Source organism: Lepidochelys kempii, chromosome 1 (assembly GCF_965140285.1).
Source record: "Lepidochelys kempii isolate rLepKem1 chromosome 1, rLepKem1.hap1, whole genome shotgun sequence".
In the NCBI taxonomy this organism is placed as follows: Eukaryota; Metazoa; Chordata; order Testudines; family Cheloniidae; genus Lepidochelys; species Lepidochelys kempii.
In genome coordinates, this window is record NC_136380.1 from 23,789,249 (window position 1) to 23,804,101 (window position 14,853).

General features: G+C 42.1%; 1 protein-coding gene across 4 annotated transcripts in view; it reads left to right on the forward strand.

Annotated features, from left to right (window-relative positions):
* The window catches only part of TMEM135 (transmembrane protein 135), a 383,046-nt gene that overhangs the window by 31,322 nt on the left and 336,871 nt on the right, over nt 1–14,853 (forward strand). For all 4 annotated transcript variants that reach the window (XM_073336705.2, XM_073336701.2, XM_073336686.2 and 1 more), the window contains one exon: nt 14,321–14,448. In XM_073336705.2, the coding sequence (XP_073192806.1) occupies nt 14,321–14,448 (128 nt within the window). The remainder of the gene's footprint in view (nt 1–14,320; nt 14,449–14,853) is intronic.

A 14,853-nucleotide genomic window follows, 5' to 3' on the forward strand; every position in this document is an offset into this window, starting at 1 on the left:
AAACATACCATAACCAATATAAATTCATATTATTGACACTTAAGCATTTGTACAAAATCAAGTTGCCAATGCAGGAAAGGTGCTTGAGGCAGGCCCTGGAACCCTGGGCCACTTTTACAGGTTTACCAATATTATGGCTTTGGCAAATGGTACAGGCTGCACAGTGGCGGGCTGCAAAAGAGCTAAAATGGGGGGCCCACCATCCTGTCTTAGTTACAGCAGAGACCATCCCCTCCTTTCCGACATGCGAAACACTGTGTAGCAGGGCGGCCAGAGACGGGTAGAGTGAAAAGGGGGCTACAAAGGGGCCAGTAGGCGAGCGCCAAAGAGAATCAGGATGTAGAGAGCAACCTTGGGCAACCCAGGATTCTTTCTCGGTTTCTGGGGCAGGGTGATGTCAGTGAGGGACGGCGGCGGTATAGAAACAGAAAGGGAACCTAGAAATGCATCTGGGGAAGGTTCTATGGCAGCAGCATGTTTAGCAAATGCGTTACCCTTAGCAACATCAGTATCTGCCATTGAGTGACCAGGGCACTTAACAATAGCTAGGGCAGATGGAAGTAAAACTGCATACAGGAGGGCAGCAATGTAGGGCCCATTTTTAATAGGGGTACTGGCAGAGGTGAGGAAACCCTGAGTTTGCCAGGGGGTACCAAAGTCATGTACAACCCCAAAAGCGTAGCGGGAGTCAGTATAAATGGTGGCGGAGCATCCCTCCGCCAAAAAGCAGGCACGGGTAAGGGCAACTAATTCGCGACTTGTGCTGAGGTTACAGAAGGTAAAGGCGCAGCTTCCAGGGTTTCAGAGAGTGAAACTACAGCATATCCTGCAAGGAGATGACTTTGGTCGTCTCGAAAACAGGAACCATCAGTAAATAAAACAAGGTCAGAGTTAGGGAGAGGGACATCAGAAAGGTTAGAACATGGGACAGTGACAGCAGAGACAGTTGCAAGGCAGTCATGGGGATCACCGTCATTAGACAAAGGAAGGAGAGTGGCAGGGTTCAACTGAGAACAACGCTTTATGGTGATATATGAAGCTGATAGTAGTAAAAGTTCGTACCTGGTAAGGCGGGCAGAGGAGAGCTGGCCTGTGTTATGTTGTCGCAGGAGAGTTTCTACAGAGTGAGGGACCAGGAGGGTAAGAGGAGAGCGGAGAACAAGGGAATCAGATATTTCGACTAGACGCGCTGCAGCAGCCACAGCACGCAGGCAGGGGGGTAAGCCTTGGGCAACAGGGTCTAAAGTGGCAGAGAAATAAGCCACTGGGCCGTTCTTTTCTCCATGCATCTGAGTGAGAACTCCCAAGTGCACACCCAGATTGTTCATGGCAGAAAAGGGTAAAAGGCTTAGAATAGTCAGGCAGCCCTAAGGCAGGGGCAGAAGCCAAACCCTGTTTGAGGGAAACAGGCAGAATTGGCCTCAGGGGGCCACGGCATGGGGTCAGGCACAGAGAATCGAGTGAGTTCCTGGAGAGGTTTTGCAAGGGAGGCATAATGGGGAATCCATTGTCTGCAAAATCCAGCCATGCCTAAAAACTTTCGGACCTGGCGTGGGGAGCGGGGTCGGGGAAAGCTAAGGATAGCTTGGACGCGGGTGGGAGAAAGTGCACGGGAATCCTGGGAGAGGAGAAAGCCAAGGTATGTGACAGAAGCTTGACAGAGTTGTAGTTTAGAGCGAGAAGCTTTGTGACCCTTATTTGCTAGGGCAGTAAGGAGCACTAAAGAGTCAGTTTCAGAGGCAGACAATGAAGGGGAACAGAGGAGTAGATCATCTACATATTGGACTAGTGTGGACCTAGACGGGAAAACAAGGTCAGCAAGGTCTCGGGCTAATGCTTGGGAAAAATATGACGGGCTTTCAGTATACCCCTGGGGCAGTGTGGTCCATGTGTACTGTTGCCCCTTGTAAGAAAAGGCAAACAGGAACTGGGAATCAGGGTGAACCGGGACAGAAAAGAAAGCAGAGCACAAATCAACAACAGTAAAATGAGTTGCATCTGGTGGGATAGAAGCCAGAATCGTCGCTGGGTTAGGGACAACAGGAAAGGCAGGTATGACAATGCGGTTAATGGCCTGAAGGTCCTGAACAAACCGCCACGATTTACCATCAGCTTTTTGAACTGGGAGGATAGGAGTGTTACAGGGGCTGGAGCAGGGCCTTGTTCCTGCAGGGCCTTGTTCCTGCAGGGCGGTCATGACTGGGGCAATTCCAGCCTTTGCTTCGGGGTTTAAAGGGTATTGAGACAGGCGAGGCAGAGGTTTGGAGGAATCAACAATAATGCAGACGGGGTCAGTATGTAAACAGCCCACTTCAGACGGGTGGGTCGGCCACAGAGAGGATGGGACCTGTGAAATTAGGTGTTCAAGGGACGGGACCAAGGGGCAGCAGGGGACCGGAGTGGAAAGGGGAGTTTCAGACAGCAGGGAGGCTACAGAATCACTCAGAGAGGACTGGGGGATTTGTAAGTAGATACCATCCGGGGAACAGTAGATGGTGCAGCCAAGTTTACATAACAGGTCCCGACCCAAAAGGTTCACCGGAGTGGAATCCAAGAGGAGGAATGCATGGTCCGCGGAAAGGGGACCAACCTGGACTGGTAGAGGTTTTGAAAGGGGATAAGGGGTTGGGACTCCCGTAATGCCCACAGCAGATATGGTTTTTTCGGAGCGGGGAACCTCAGGCAGGTCGGCAGTACGAACTGCAGAGAGCGAAGCTCCCGTATCAACAAGGAAAGGGAGAGAAAGATCATTAATGGTCAAAACACATTCACCCGTGGGAGTGAGAGGTAGTAAAGGAGCTAAAATTTCCTGAGATTCCCTGGTGTTCTGTCGTTGCTGTGGGACAAAGTAAGTCTGGGGACTGTCGGGCTGTGCCGACGGGGCCTAGCTGGTTGTTTACAGAGCTATTAGGCCGGCGAGGACACCCGTTTTTTCAATGTCCGGGTTGTTTACAGTAATTACAAACACCCCCAAAACCTGAAAATCCAGTTCCATGGCCCCTCCCATGACCACGTCCCCCTCCCCAGTACTGTTTACCTTGCCCTGAATAATGCTGTATTTGCAGGGCCATTAACTTTTGGGAAGATTGTTCCTCGTTTCCCTTTAGAGTGCGATGGCAGTGTTCTGCCACTGATTGCAATTTATCCATGGTTTCAGTTTCCCACCGAACACTTACTCGCTTTAGCGTTCTGCCAATAGCAGGTAGGAGGCCATTAACAAATGCGTGAGCCAGGGTGCCCTTTCCCATTGGTATTGCTGTATACCAGAATGTTGCAGAAAAACATCAGTCAGTCGGGTGCGATGGTCACCTGGACTTTCTCCCTGTCGCTGTTTACAGCAATGTATGGCTGTCCAGTTTGTTTTTGGAGTCCATGCTCGAGGGATGGCCTCATGTAGGTTTTTAGCTCGGTCTTTACACTTTTTCCGGTGTTCAGCGTCAGGACCAGCGTCTGGTAAAGCTGAATGGCGCTCACTGATGGGCCAGTTGGCTGCTGTGAGCCATTTTTCATGCTCGCTAGGGTTACAAGTAGCTTGCACAGCTGCAGGAGGTCTGCCTCAGAGGGTTCATAGGTGTCGCACACGAACAAAAATTCCTCTACAAATGTGGTAGGATTTTCCAGGGGCTTTGGAAAGCCTTTTACAATTGAAAGGAGCTCTGTATGAGTCCAGGGTTTATAGCTCCAAGTGGGACCCTCTTGTTGGCCCCCAGTATGCAGGATTTGGAGGGGAGCCTGGATAGGTTTAGAGCCAGAGCGTAAGCGTTGGGCCCAATCAGTGTCCAGGCTATCTTCGTATGTATGGGGAAAAACAGAGGAGTCAGGCAGACTGGAGGGTTTTGGGGGAATGGGGGTTTTTTCTTTACAGGTCTGAGTGGTACCGGAGGAATGGGCCTGGGCGGTATTGGACGATCCGGACTGGTCTGAACTGGAGACCCCTGGGAGTTGTTGTGACCGCCTATTGATCCGATGCAAGGATGCCAGGCCAATTAATGCATCTTCCTCATCGTCATCCCCAGAATTTAACAAGGGGTTTTCTTCGTCCTTTCCGACAATGAGATGGGAGTATGAAGGGGAATGGGATCAATCTTGATCTTCTCGGAGAACGGGATAAAGGGGAGCGCTCGGTCTGGCAGTGGGAGAGAAGGCTTCTAATAAAGCTTTTAACTTATCATTTGAATCCTTGAGAGAGGCAAGTTTTGATTCTGTCCACCTATGATTTGCCTCTTCCCACCACTGCATGAAACAATCAACCTCTCCTTTTGCCAATTTAGTTTTAGGTTGGCCGAGTTTGTCTTTTAAGACGTCTACTCGCTTTTTGTCCCAAGATCCTAACAGTGGCCACTGAATTTTGGGATTCTCCATTTTTCCAGAAATTTACAGGAGTCCGGACCCTTCCTAAAATACATAAAATGAGCCAGTGTTCCTTTAGAAAACTGTCCCGACTTAGGCGTCTGGTTACGCATACAGGAGGACTTTACACACCAATCACACAAGAAGGAAAGGCGTGTTCGGCAGAGTGATGCCCAGTGCAACACACACAAGGAGCCCACAGGCTACTGCCTCAATTGCCTTGCTTTCACACCAAGGATTTTACTCAAGGCGCAGTATGGCTCCGATTGTGCAGATTTCACTCACTCAGACTGTGGGGACAGGAACTCTTTGGTTAGCTGATCCCCCGGATGGAGACGGCGCCCAGACTCAAACACACCACAGGGAGGATGGATAGACACAGAGACAAGGCAGTCCTCAGTCCGGACAAAACACAGAAATAATTACCTGACCAGATTCCTGATGTCAGATCCCAGGATCCCTACCAGAACAGAGTGGGAACCAACAGGTTTGATGGTGAAGACTTCACTGTGGTCATGCACCCTTCCGTTCTGGTGGAGGACCGCTTGGGCCAGGTGCCGGCTTGCCACGGCCCTCCTAAGGACGGTCAGGAGTCACATGGCCCCAGTGAAGACGGTTGCCATCTCGGTGGGACCTCCAAATTGTCAAAGTCAGATTCAAGACTCACTGAATTTGTCAGACCAGTCTGTTTATTAGCAAAGCACTTTGTCAATGCATCCAGATATATGTGAGCCTCCTGCAAAAGCTCAAGCTAACTTATTTATACACACAAGCCAAAGCCAATTTAACATAGGAGACAAAAGGAAGCAGAAACTGACAAATATACATACATATCTTATTTGCATACTAATGTTTACCAATCTCCTAGCTCAGTAGGAGCTCTAAGTTAATTAGGACCCATTGTCTCTCACTCCTTAATGTTTCTCTTTTTGACAACTATATTTCAACAAACTCTTCAAGCAGCATTTCTTTAATGAATTATAATTTCAATATAATTCATTCTACTTTCACAGTGGTTATAAACTTTGTTAGTACGATAACTCATAATTGTTATATATTTTTTATTTTTATGGGTTATTAAATTGTCTAATGGAATTACTTTTATTCTTACATATCTGCAGTCAACTTTCTAAAAAGGACCACATCAGCTTGAAAATCACAATTCAGTCTGAAAATGTTACCTATAAGTGTTACAAGATACACTTTTGACTAGAGAAGGAAAATTTCCTCAGCTTTTCACTTTCTTTTGTTATTTTTAATAGTACTCAGTATTCCTGTTTCTTGTATAGTTCACTTAATTTATTCTCGTCTGTGTGGATCTTTTTATGCATTAACAAAGGGTGGAACTTTTTTTTTAATATAAAAAAAAGGAAAATGTCAATATCCTTGTAATAATTGGCAAGAGGATTTTGGGTAGCTGTGATACCTGAAGCTTCTAAATCATAATGTGAAATTGACTAGCTTTCAATTTGACAGTCTTTTAATGTAGCCTTTTAGCCAATAGTGGAAAAGATCTTCATTCACTAATTTAAAAGGAAGCAGCATGTACACTTACAAAATTCACCAGCATGAAGATTTGTTGGCCTGTATAGGAAGGGAGGGGTGGGAGAAGGTGAAAATGTTGTTACTGGTAATTTATAACTCAGAAGATGTGATTTTAATGAGGAAATCTGTGACTATTTCGCAGATGAATGAGCCAAGAAATCTCACTGAGCTCAAGGACACTCTATTCAAGAGTCCTCCCAGGAGCTCAGTTTAGACTCTGAGATGGAAGTTGCATCCACTGAAAGTCAGTGAGGCTCTCAGAGGAATTACTGTGTCATTTGATTCTTGCGAAGTGTTTGATAAGTCTCTTGTTCTTCTCTGGCCAAATCCATAATACCATGGGGTGGTCTTCCCATGATTTGAGACAAGTAGGAATATAGATCATAGATTGCTGAAAAGGCCTCTAACATTATCATCAAGCCGTCATGACCTCTGAATGACTTATTTTTGGGCAAATAATTTGCACATGTTGAGGATATATGAATTGTTGATACAGATTCCTGCACACCATGAGGCCTTCAGTGCCGTCAGTGTTAAGTCTTGCCTGAGTGGTACTGACATACTTACATGCTTCAGTAACATAAAAACATTCAAGTCAATCTGGCCTACTTCACAAAACTTTTTCAGTTTTTGCAAAGTTTTGTGAAGAAATTTGAAAGGAGAGGGATGAAGGAAGAGTCCCAGTTGAAGGATCAAATAAAGGACAGGAAATATCTGAGGTTCTTTACCTCTTCATCTCTGATGCTCCAGTTGGCCATGGGTTGAATTTTTCTGAAACTGAACAAGTGTCATATGCATCAGAAATTAGCTGGGTTTGCACAATGTAATAATACAAAACTACTCAAGATAGTTAAGTCCCAGGCAGACAGTGTAGAGTTACAAAAGGATCTCTCAAAACTGGGTGACTGAGCAACAAAATGGCAGATGAAATTCAATGTTGATAAATGCAAAGTAATGCACATTGGAAAGCATAATCCCAACAATACATATAAAATGATGGGGTCTAAATTAGCTATTACCACTCAAGAAAGAGATCTTGGAGTCGTTGTGGAAAGTTCTCTGAAAACATCCACTCAGTGTTCAATGGCAGTCAAAAAAGTGTACAGAATGTTGGTAATCATTAAGAAAGGGATAGATAATAAGACAAAATATCATATTGCCTTTATATAAATCCATGATATGCCCACATAGAATCATAGAATATCAAGGTTGGAAGGGACCCCAGAAGGTCATCTAGTCCAACCCCCTGCTCAAAGCGGGACCAATTCCCAGTTAAATCATCCCAGCCAGGGCTTTGTCAAGCCTGACCTTAAAAACCTCTAAGGAAGGAGATTGTACCACCTCCCTAGGTAACGCATTCCAGTGTTTCACCACCCTCTTAGTGAAAAAGTTTTTCCTAATATCCAAGGAATAAAGAAGTATAACATCTTGAATACTGCTTGCAGATTTGGCGCCCCATCTCAAAAAAGATATATTGGAATTGGAAAAGGTTCAGAAAAGGGCAATAAAAATGATTAGGGGTATGGAACAGCTGCCATATGAAGAGAGCTTAATAAGACTGGGACTTTTCATGTTGGAAAAGAGGCGACTGTCGGGGGGATGTGCTAGAGGTCTATAAAATCATGACTGGTGTGGAGAAAGTAAATAAGGAACTGTTATTTTTATTTACTCCTCATAATACAAGAACTAGAGGCCACCAAGTGAAATTAATAGGCAGCAAGTTTAAAACAAACAAAAGGAAGTATTTTTTTCACACAACACACAGAGAACCTGTGGAACTCCTTGCCAGAGGATGTTATGAAGGCCAAGACTATAACATGTTTCAAAAAAGAACTAGATAAATTCATAGGTTCATCAATGGTTATTAGTCAGGATGGGCAGGGATGGTGTCCCTAGACTCTGTTTGCTGGAATCTGGGAATGGGCAACAGGGGATGGATCGTTGATTATTACCTGTTCTGTTCATTCCCTCTGGGGCACCTAGCATTGGCCACTGTTAGAAGACAGGATACTGGGCTAGATGGACCTTTGGTCTGACCTACTATAGCCATTCTTATATTCTTAATGCTTGTGATGCATATAGCTAAGTAATTAAGGCTAATTTTACCTTTAAAAATCAGCTGGTTCCAGTGGGTGCAAATGCAGTTTTCTTCTCCCAGTGTTTAACACTGTTGTCCAGTTGGTGTAGATAGAGCAACCCACATTCAGCAACTGTTGTAAGAAAGCGTGGTTGGCCAGTGATTGGAACTGTGGTTGGACCATACTTTCTTAAATGAATGCTGAACTTGGTTGAGCCTGTCTGTGACTGGGAGATGCATTTTCATCTTTGTTCATAGGAAGAGCCATGTTTGACACCTGAAGTTAAAATGTCTGTTTCCTTTTTTATATTTATAATTTTTTAATTGAATTTTCCAAATACAACGCATACACCAAAATATCAGATTCATCGTAATACACAAAGCAAATAAACAAGGTTAGGTTAAAGGGAGAAGAGAGGAAGCGACATATGTATCTTTACTGTCTACGTTAATCATAGACCTCTAGAAAGTCAGCCCAGATTGCTTTGAATTTTTCATGCATTCGTCTTGTGTGGAATGCCAGTTTTTAGCTGTGAGGTCAGCTGTGTCATGAGTCAGGCATCAATGTTTGGTGGGGATCGATTTTTCCATTTTTGAAGGACTAACTTTTTAGTTCCCAAAGCTGCATATTGGAACCATGCTGCCTTGTTAACAGGGCTTTGGAGCTGTGCTCCGGCTCTGCTCCAGCTCCAGGCAAAAACCTGCAGCTCCACTGCCCTGGAGCTGCTCTGCGTGCTCTGCTCCAAAGCCCTGCTTGTGAAGAGGTAAAAATATCAGTTTCTTAATGCTGACAGGGCTTAACATGTTTGTGTCCTGGCTGGTAAAACCCATTGCCTATGATCATGACTTATGATTTTTAAGAAACCTTCAGGAGACACAGTCATTTCTGTGTGTTTGCACTTGAGGAAAGAAGTGAACTTCGCATTGCTGTAGTAAGTTTTTAAGTTTTAGATTGAATTGATGGTTCATTTTTTGGGTAGCTACTCATTATAGTGCTGCTGTGGCTAATGAGCAGCCACTTCTATTCTATGCCCATTCAGCGTAAATGATTTTTCATAAATGTTTAATACATTTCATTATGGCTTTTTCATGAGTTACATGGCCATAGATAAAAAAAATCTGTTTTATTTCTTCACCTTTTTTTAGAGTTATTTTCTCTTGGATAACTAAAATATCAATTTATTCATTTGAAATCTATGTACTTATGTTATACGGAGTACTATGAGTTAGCATATGACTTGCTAAGGTTTGAGAAACAATTGGTTGAAAAATAGATTATACAGTTTTGAAATATATGTGCAACCATGCATATATCTGAATATCCATACACTGAAACAAACTTTACAAATGAACTAATGAGGGCATTTATTGTATAGTGAGACTAATTGTGACTACTCAGTTAAAAAGAATATTGCATCTACTAGATGCACATATCTAAAATGTTGAATATATGAATCTCTCATATCGTTCGCTAGATATTTGTCTAGTGCGTCGCACAATGGGGCCCTGGCCTGATGCCTATGGATGCCTTGATGCGTATGGGTGCTGCCACAGTATGAATTTTCAATAACCTGCTGAATTTGGAACACAGTTTTAAATTGCAGGGAAATTCAGTTAAACAGTGTAAAGTTTTAATTGCAAATGTAAATGCTAAACGTCAAAGTTGTGGTTGGCTTGGAAACAATAATTTGGCTACATTTTCTACCTATATTAAATGTAACAGCCTATGTACTGCAGGTGTGCAAAGGGAAGGGATGAACAACAATTGCTGTAGAAACAATAACTGAATGTAGTGACTATGGGCCAGATTTACAAAGGTGCCTACCTCAGGTACTTTTGCAAACCCCACTAGGCACCTGTCTGCATCTTTAGGTGCCTAACTACTGTTAAAATTCTGGCCCCATGCCTTTAAATGCGAATGCATAGTTTGTGTTGAAAACATTTTCTAATTATTGTGTTTATTTCCTATCAAAGTGTATTGATTGAGCTAGTCTCTCTCGCAAAAATCTGCTTGTGCAGAGCAAATAGTTCTATTTTGAAGGGTGAGTAAAATACTATTAGTGTTTGAATTACTCTTGTTCCCCTTAATAAAGGGTGAATGAATAGATTTTAGGTCCTGGAGTAGTACATTTTTATGACAAGTCTGCAAGACTGGAGATATTTTTAAAAATATTAAGTCTGAGCATTTTTGAAAGAAGAGTGGCAGCAATACTTTTCTACAAAGTGTTGGTGTTCTGATATAATGGACTGTATGTTTAATTTTTCAGGTTTGAAATATAATACTGTGAAATCTATAATTAAGATTGCAAAAAAGTTTCCATTAATAACCTCTTGTTTTTACTTGATGTCTCAAACTTTTTAAAAACTTCAAACTTAGTTTGCTAGTAGTCCTTAAGGAGCAATGCATGGTTAGCAAGTTTTTTTAATGAATAATCAAAGTTAATAGTTTAAATGTTTTCTTATTGAATAAAAATTCTGAAAATATTATACAGTACAGAAAGCTGCTGGACACTTAGACCTTCTCCCCCCTATATTTCAGATGTGTGAGAAGAGACCTAACACACTAGATGTAGAAACTGTGTTATCACCACCTTATGCACGACTGGAATTCACTCAGAAACTATGTTAATTAGGGCTGTGTAAGAAGCTACATAGAACAGAATTTTCAGAAGCTGGATATAAAGAATGTTCTCTCATACTAAGACAGTATTTCATAGCAGAGCCCTGTAGAAGAGAACTGTTCAGGTTGAGTCTACAAATATGCAGAGATAATTTCCAGCCTCTTCAAGTTAGATTTGCTTGATCAGAAAACAATGTTAATTATTCATTTTGGCAAACAAACCAACACCCAATTTAAACATCCATTTATTTGCAATGCCGAAATTAAGGTACATTTAAAAAAAAAAAAGGATCAAATAAGAAATGACACCACCTTAGGCAACAGATCTGTTTCCTGTGGGAAAAGGATATCTGGATCTGACATGTTTACAGTTACATATTAAGGATTTATTTAATCACTGTTGGCAAAATCCATTCATGCCCAAAATGAAGGTTTAGTATCAATCCACAGAGAAGAAGATAGCATTTATAACTTAATCTGACAGAGTTCCAAGATATCTAGGAGGCTTTCCTGGAAACTGATGAAGAAAACCCAGACCTCAGGAGAATGAGGGAGAAGCATGGGATTCTGCTGCCCTCACAATTTAAATTTTCCTGCTCTGTGGAGCTTTGTGCACTGCAAAGGATTTAAAATTTAAATGATAAGGTCAGCAAATGTCAGCCAACCCTTTCTCTGCCGGCAATTGTTAACAAACTAGCTGACAGCTAAGAAACTCAGCTCTAACAGGCTCTGCAGTTCTTCTCAATGCTGCCCACAATACACTGAACTCTCTTCTCCTTCCAGCAGGCAAGACTCCATATCTATGCTGACTCTTCAGCCTCTCCTATCTAATACATATATTGCCCTCATCACCGTAATATCTAAGTAGCTCAGAATTATTAATGGATTTTATCCTCCCAGCACTCCTGTGAGATAGAGAAGTACTCTCTCCATTTTACTCTGTGGTCTCCTGCTGCCCTTCAGACAACGTAGTTCCTGCAATAGCTGTGTGTCGGGAGCTGCCCTTACCTGCAGCCGCCTCCAGATCCCCCTGAAAGGGGTTTTCCTCCTTCTCTTCTGGCAGTATCGATTTTAGCGATGCTTTCCCCTACAGAATTTGGGAGATGGAGAGGGAGAATAAAGTGGAATCCAGCTGGCTCACTTGCCCAGTCTCCTGTAATCCAGAGGGTCCCCTATTGACTCTGAGTGGGTGCTGTGAGTAGTATGGGGCCCTAATTAATTTAGTTTTGTTGGTTAAAGGGGAGACTACAATGGGTCATACTGAAAAGTGAACTGTCAGGCGGTGGGGAGGTTACTGGTGGAGTTCCTCAGGGATTGGTCTGGGGACCAATCTTATTTAACATTTTCATTAATGACCTTTGGCACAAAAAGGTGGAGTGTGCTGATAAAATTTGCAGATGACACAAAGTTAGGAGATGTAACCAGTACGAAGGAGGACTTAAATATCATAAAGAAGATTTTAATGACTATGACAAATGGAGTAATAGAAATGGGATGAAATTTAGTAGTGCAAAGTCATGCATTTCGGGACTAACAATACATTTGTTTTGCTATGAGCTGGAGACACATCAATTAGAAGAGACAGAGAAGGAAAAACACCTGGGCGTACTGGTCAATTACAGGATGACTATGATCCGTCAATGTGATGTGGCCATGGAAAAGGTTAATGCACTCTTAGGATGCATCATGTGAGGTATTTCCAGTAGAGATAGGGAAGTATCATTACCATTATACAAGGCACTGGTGCACTCATCTAGAATACTATATACAGTTCTGGTCTCCCATGTTGAAGAAAGATGAATTCAAACTGTGACAGGTGGAGACAAGGACTATTAGTATGATCAGAGGAATGTAGAATTTACTTTAAGACAGGAGCCTTAAGGAGCTCGGCTTGCTTAACCTTGGTTAACCAAACAAAGGCTGAGGGGAGATATGATTGCTCCCTATAAATAACTCAGAGGAATACACGACAGGGAAGGAAAGGTATTATTTAAGTTGAGGGCCAATCTTGACACAGAAGCAAATGGATATAAATTGTCCATAAAAAAATTTAGGCTTGAAATTAGGCAAAGTTTTCTAACTATCAGAGAGGAATGAAGTTCTGGAACAGCCTCCCAAGGGGAATAGTGTGGACAAAAAATCTAACCGGGTTCAAGGCTGAGCTTGATAGGTTTATGGAAGGGATGGTATGATGAGGTTGCCTACAATGGTATGTGGTCCATCTGAGACTGTTAGTAGTAAGTATAGTCGCACTTCAGAGTTACGAACACCTCGGGAATGGAGGTGGTTCGTAATTCTTGAAAAAACATTGACAGAATGTGAATACTGTTCTTTCAAAAGTTTACAGCTGAACATTAACTTAATGCAACTTTGAAATTTTACTATGCAGAAGAAAAATGCTGCTTTTAAACACCTTAATTTAAGTGAAACAAGCACAGAAAGAGTTTCCTTACCTTGTCAAATCTTTTTTTTAACTTTCCCTTTATTTTTTTTGTAGTTTACATTTAACACCGTACTGATTTTACCTTTTTTTTTTTTTTTTTGGTCTCTGCTGCTGCCTGAGTGCATACTTACAGATCCAAATGAGGTGTGTGGTTGACTGGTCAGTTCGTAATGCTGAAGTTCTATTGTATCTCCAGTTGTCTGAGATGGAACACTAGATGGGGGAGGGCTCTGAGTGACTATAGTGAATTCTTTATCAGGTTTTTGGTTGGTGGGTCTTGCTGACACACACAGGGTCTCACTGATTGTCATAATTGGGGTTGGGAAGGAATTTCCACTGGGTCAGACTGGCAGAGACCCTGGGGTTTTTTGACTTCTGCAGCGTGGGGGCTGGGTCACTTGCTGATTTGAACTAGGAAACTTGGTGCCTTAGTCCACTTGGATGAGAGGGAAGAGAAGTAAAGAAAAGAAAGAAAGGCAATAGTGGAAATCTGAATAGAAAGTGCTAAGTGAATATATCTTTGTCCTTCACCACTATACTAACTTCATGGAAATTCAGAACAATTATGTGAGCTTTTTCCTACCTGTAAGTCTTTGTTGATAGACTGAATCTAAAAAGCTATATGCATTTCTTGCAAGTAATCTCACCCTTCTTATAAAACATACAAGCAGAAATTAAATTGACCTCTAGGCATATTTATCGTCTATATCTAGTCTGTTTTCTGTTGGCTGACACTTACTGTGTGATTTTTTGCAAGAGAGGACCTACTCATAAGAGATGCTTTGTATAAATGATATGGCTATTCTAAGCACTCTCTTTCTGATCTCTGACGTCATAGTGAATTTTTTTGAGGAAGACTTGCCCGTCAAGGTAAAAAAAATCGTTAGGTTCCTTGAAGTTAAAATTTACAGAAATATTTCACTATTTTATGGGGGGCTGCATAAGGCGTGTGCTTGGACTTCTTAGGGATGTTTTAACCTGTATTCATTTCCATACCTTGGAACACAAAGTATTGTGAAAATTTATCATCAGCTTAAAACAGCTAGCCTTCTCCCACTCAGCAAGGTAGTAAAATTCTTCTTATAGTCATAATGGCCTCTGCATTTCTTGCACAATTTCAGAGGAAATCTTTTATGGTATTCTTCATAAAAGTATCTCAGTAAATTAAGAGGCTTTGATTTATTGTTTACATGAATGTGTCTCCCTGTGCAATAGTCCTCTTTTTCTTTACAGTGTAAAAAAAACTAGTTGAATTCAAGTGTGCATCCTTTTTTTATCCCTCCAGATTGCGGCAGTTCTCAGGAAACGAAAGCTTGACTATTATCTGCACAAACTGCTACCTGAGATTTTGCAGTCAACTTCCTTTCTGACTGCGAATGGGAGCTTGTATATTGCTTTCTTTTGCATTTTAAGGTTGGTATACACTATGCTAAATATTTGAGAATGACTTGCTATATAGTATCTTCAGTTTTTCCTTTTTATTTGTAGAATTATTCCTATATGCTTCCTATTGTGACTTCTTTGAAAAGCAGCCACACCTTTATTGGAATAAGAAGATGATCTAATGAAAGGTTTCAGAGTAACAGCCGTGTTAGTCTGTATTCGCAAAAAGAAAAGGAGTACTTGTGGCACCTTAGAGACTAACCAATTTATTTGAGCATGAGCTTTCGTGAGCTACAGCTCACTTCATCAGATGCACCTCCGATGAAGTGAGCTGTAGCTCATGAAAGCTCATGCTCAAATAAATTGGTTAGTCTCTAAGGTGCCACAAGTACTCCTTTTCTTTTGACCTAATGAAAGGTTCTCCCATCTTGTTTT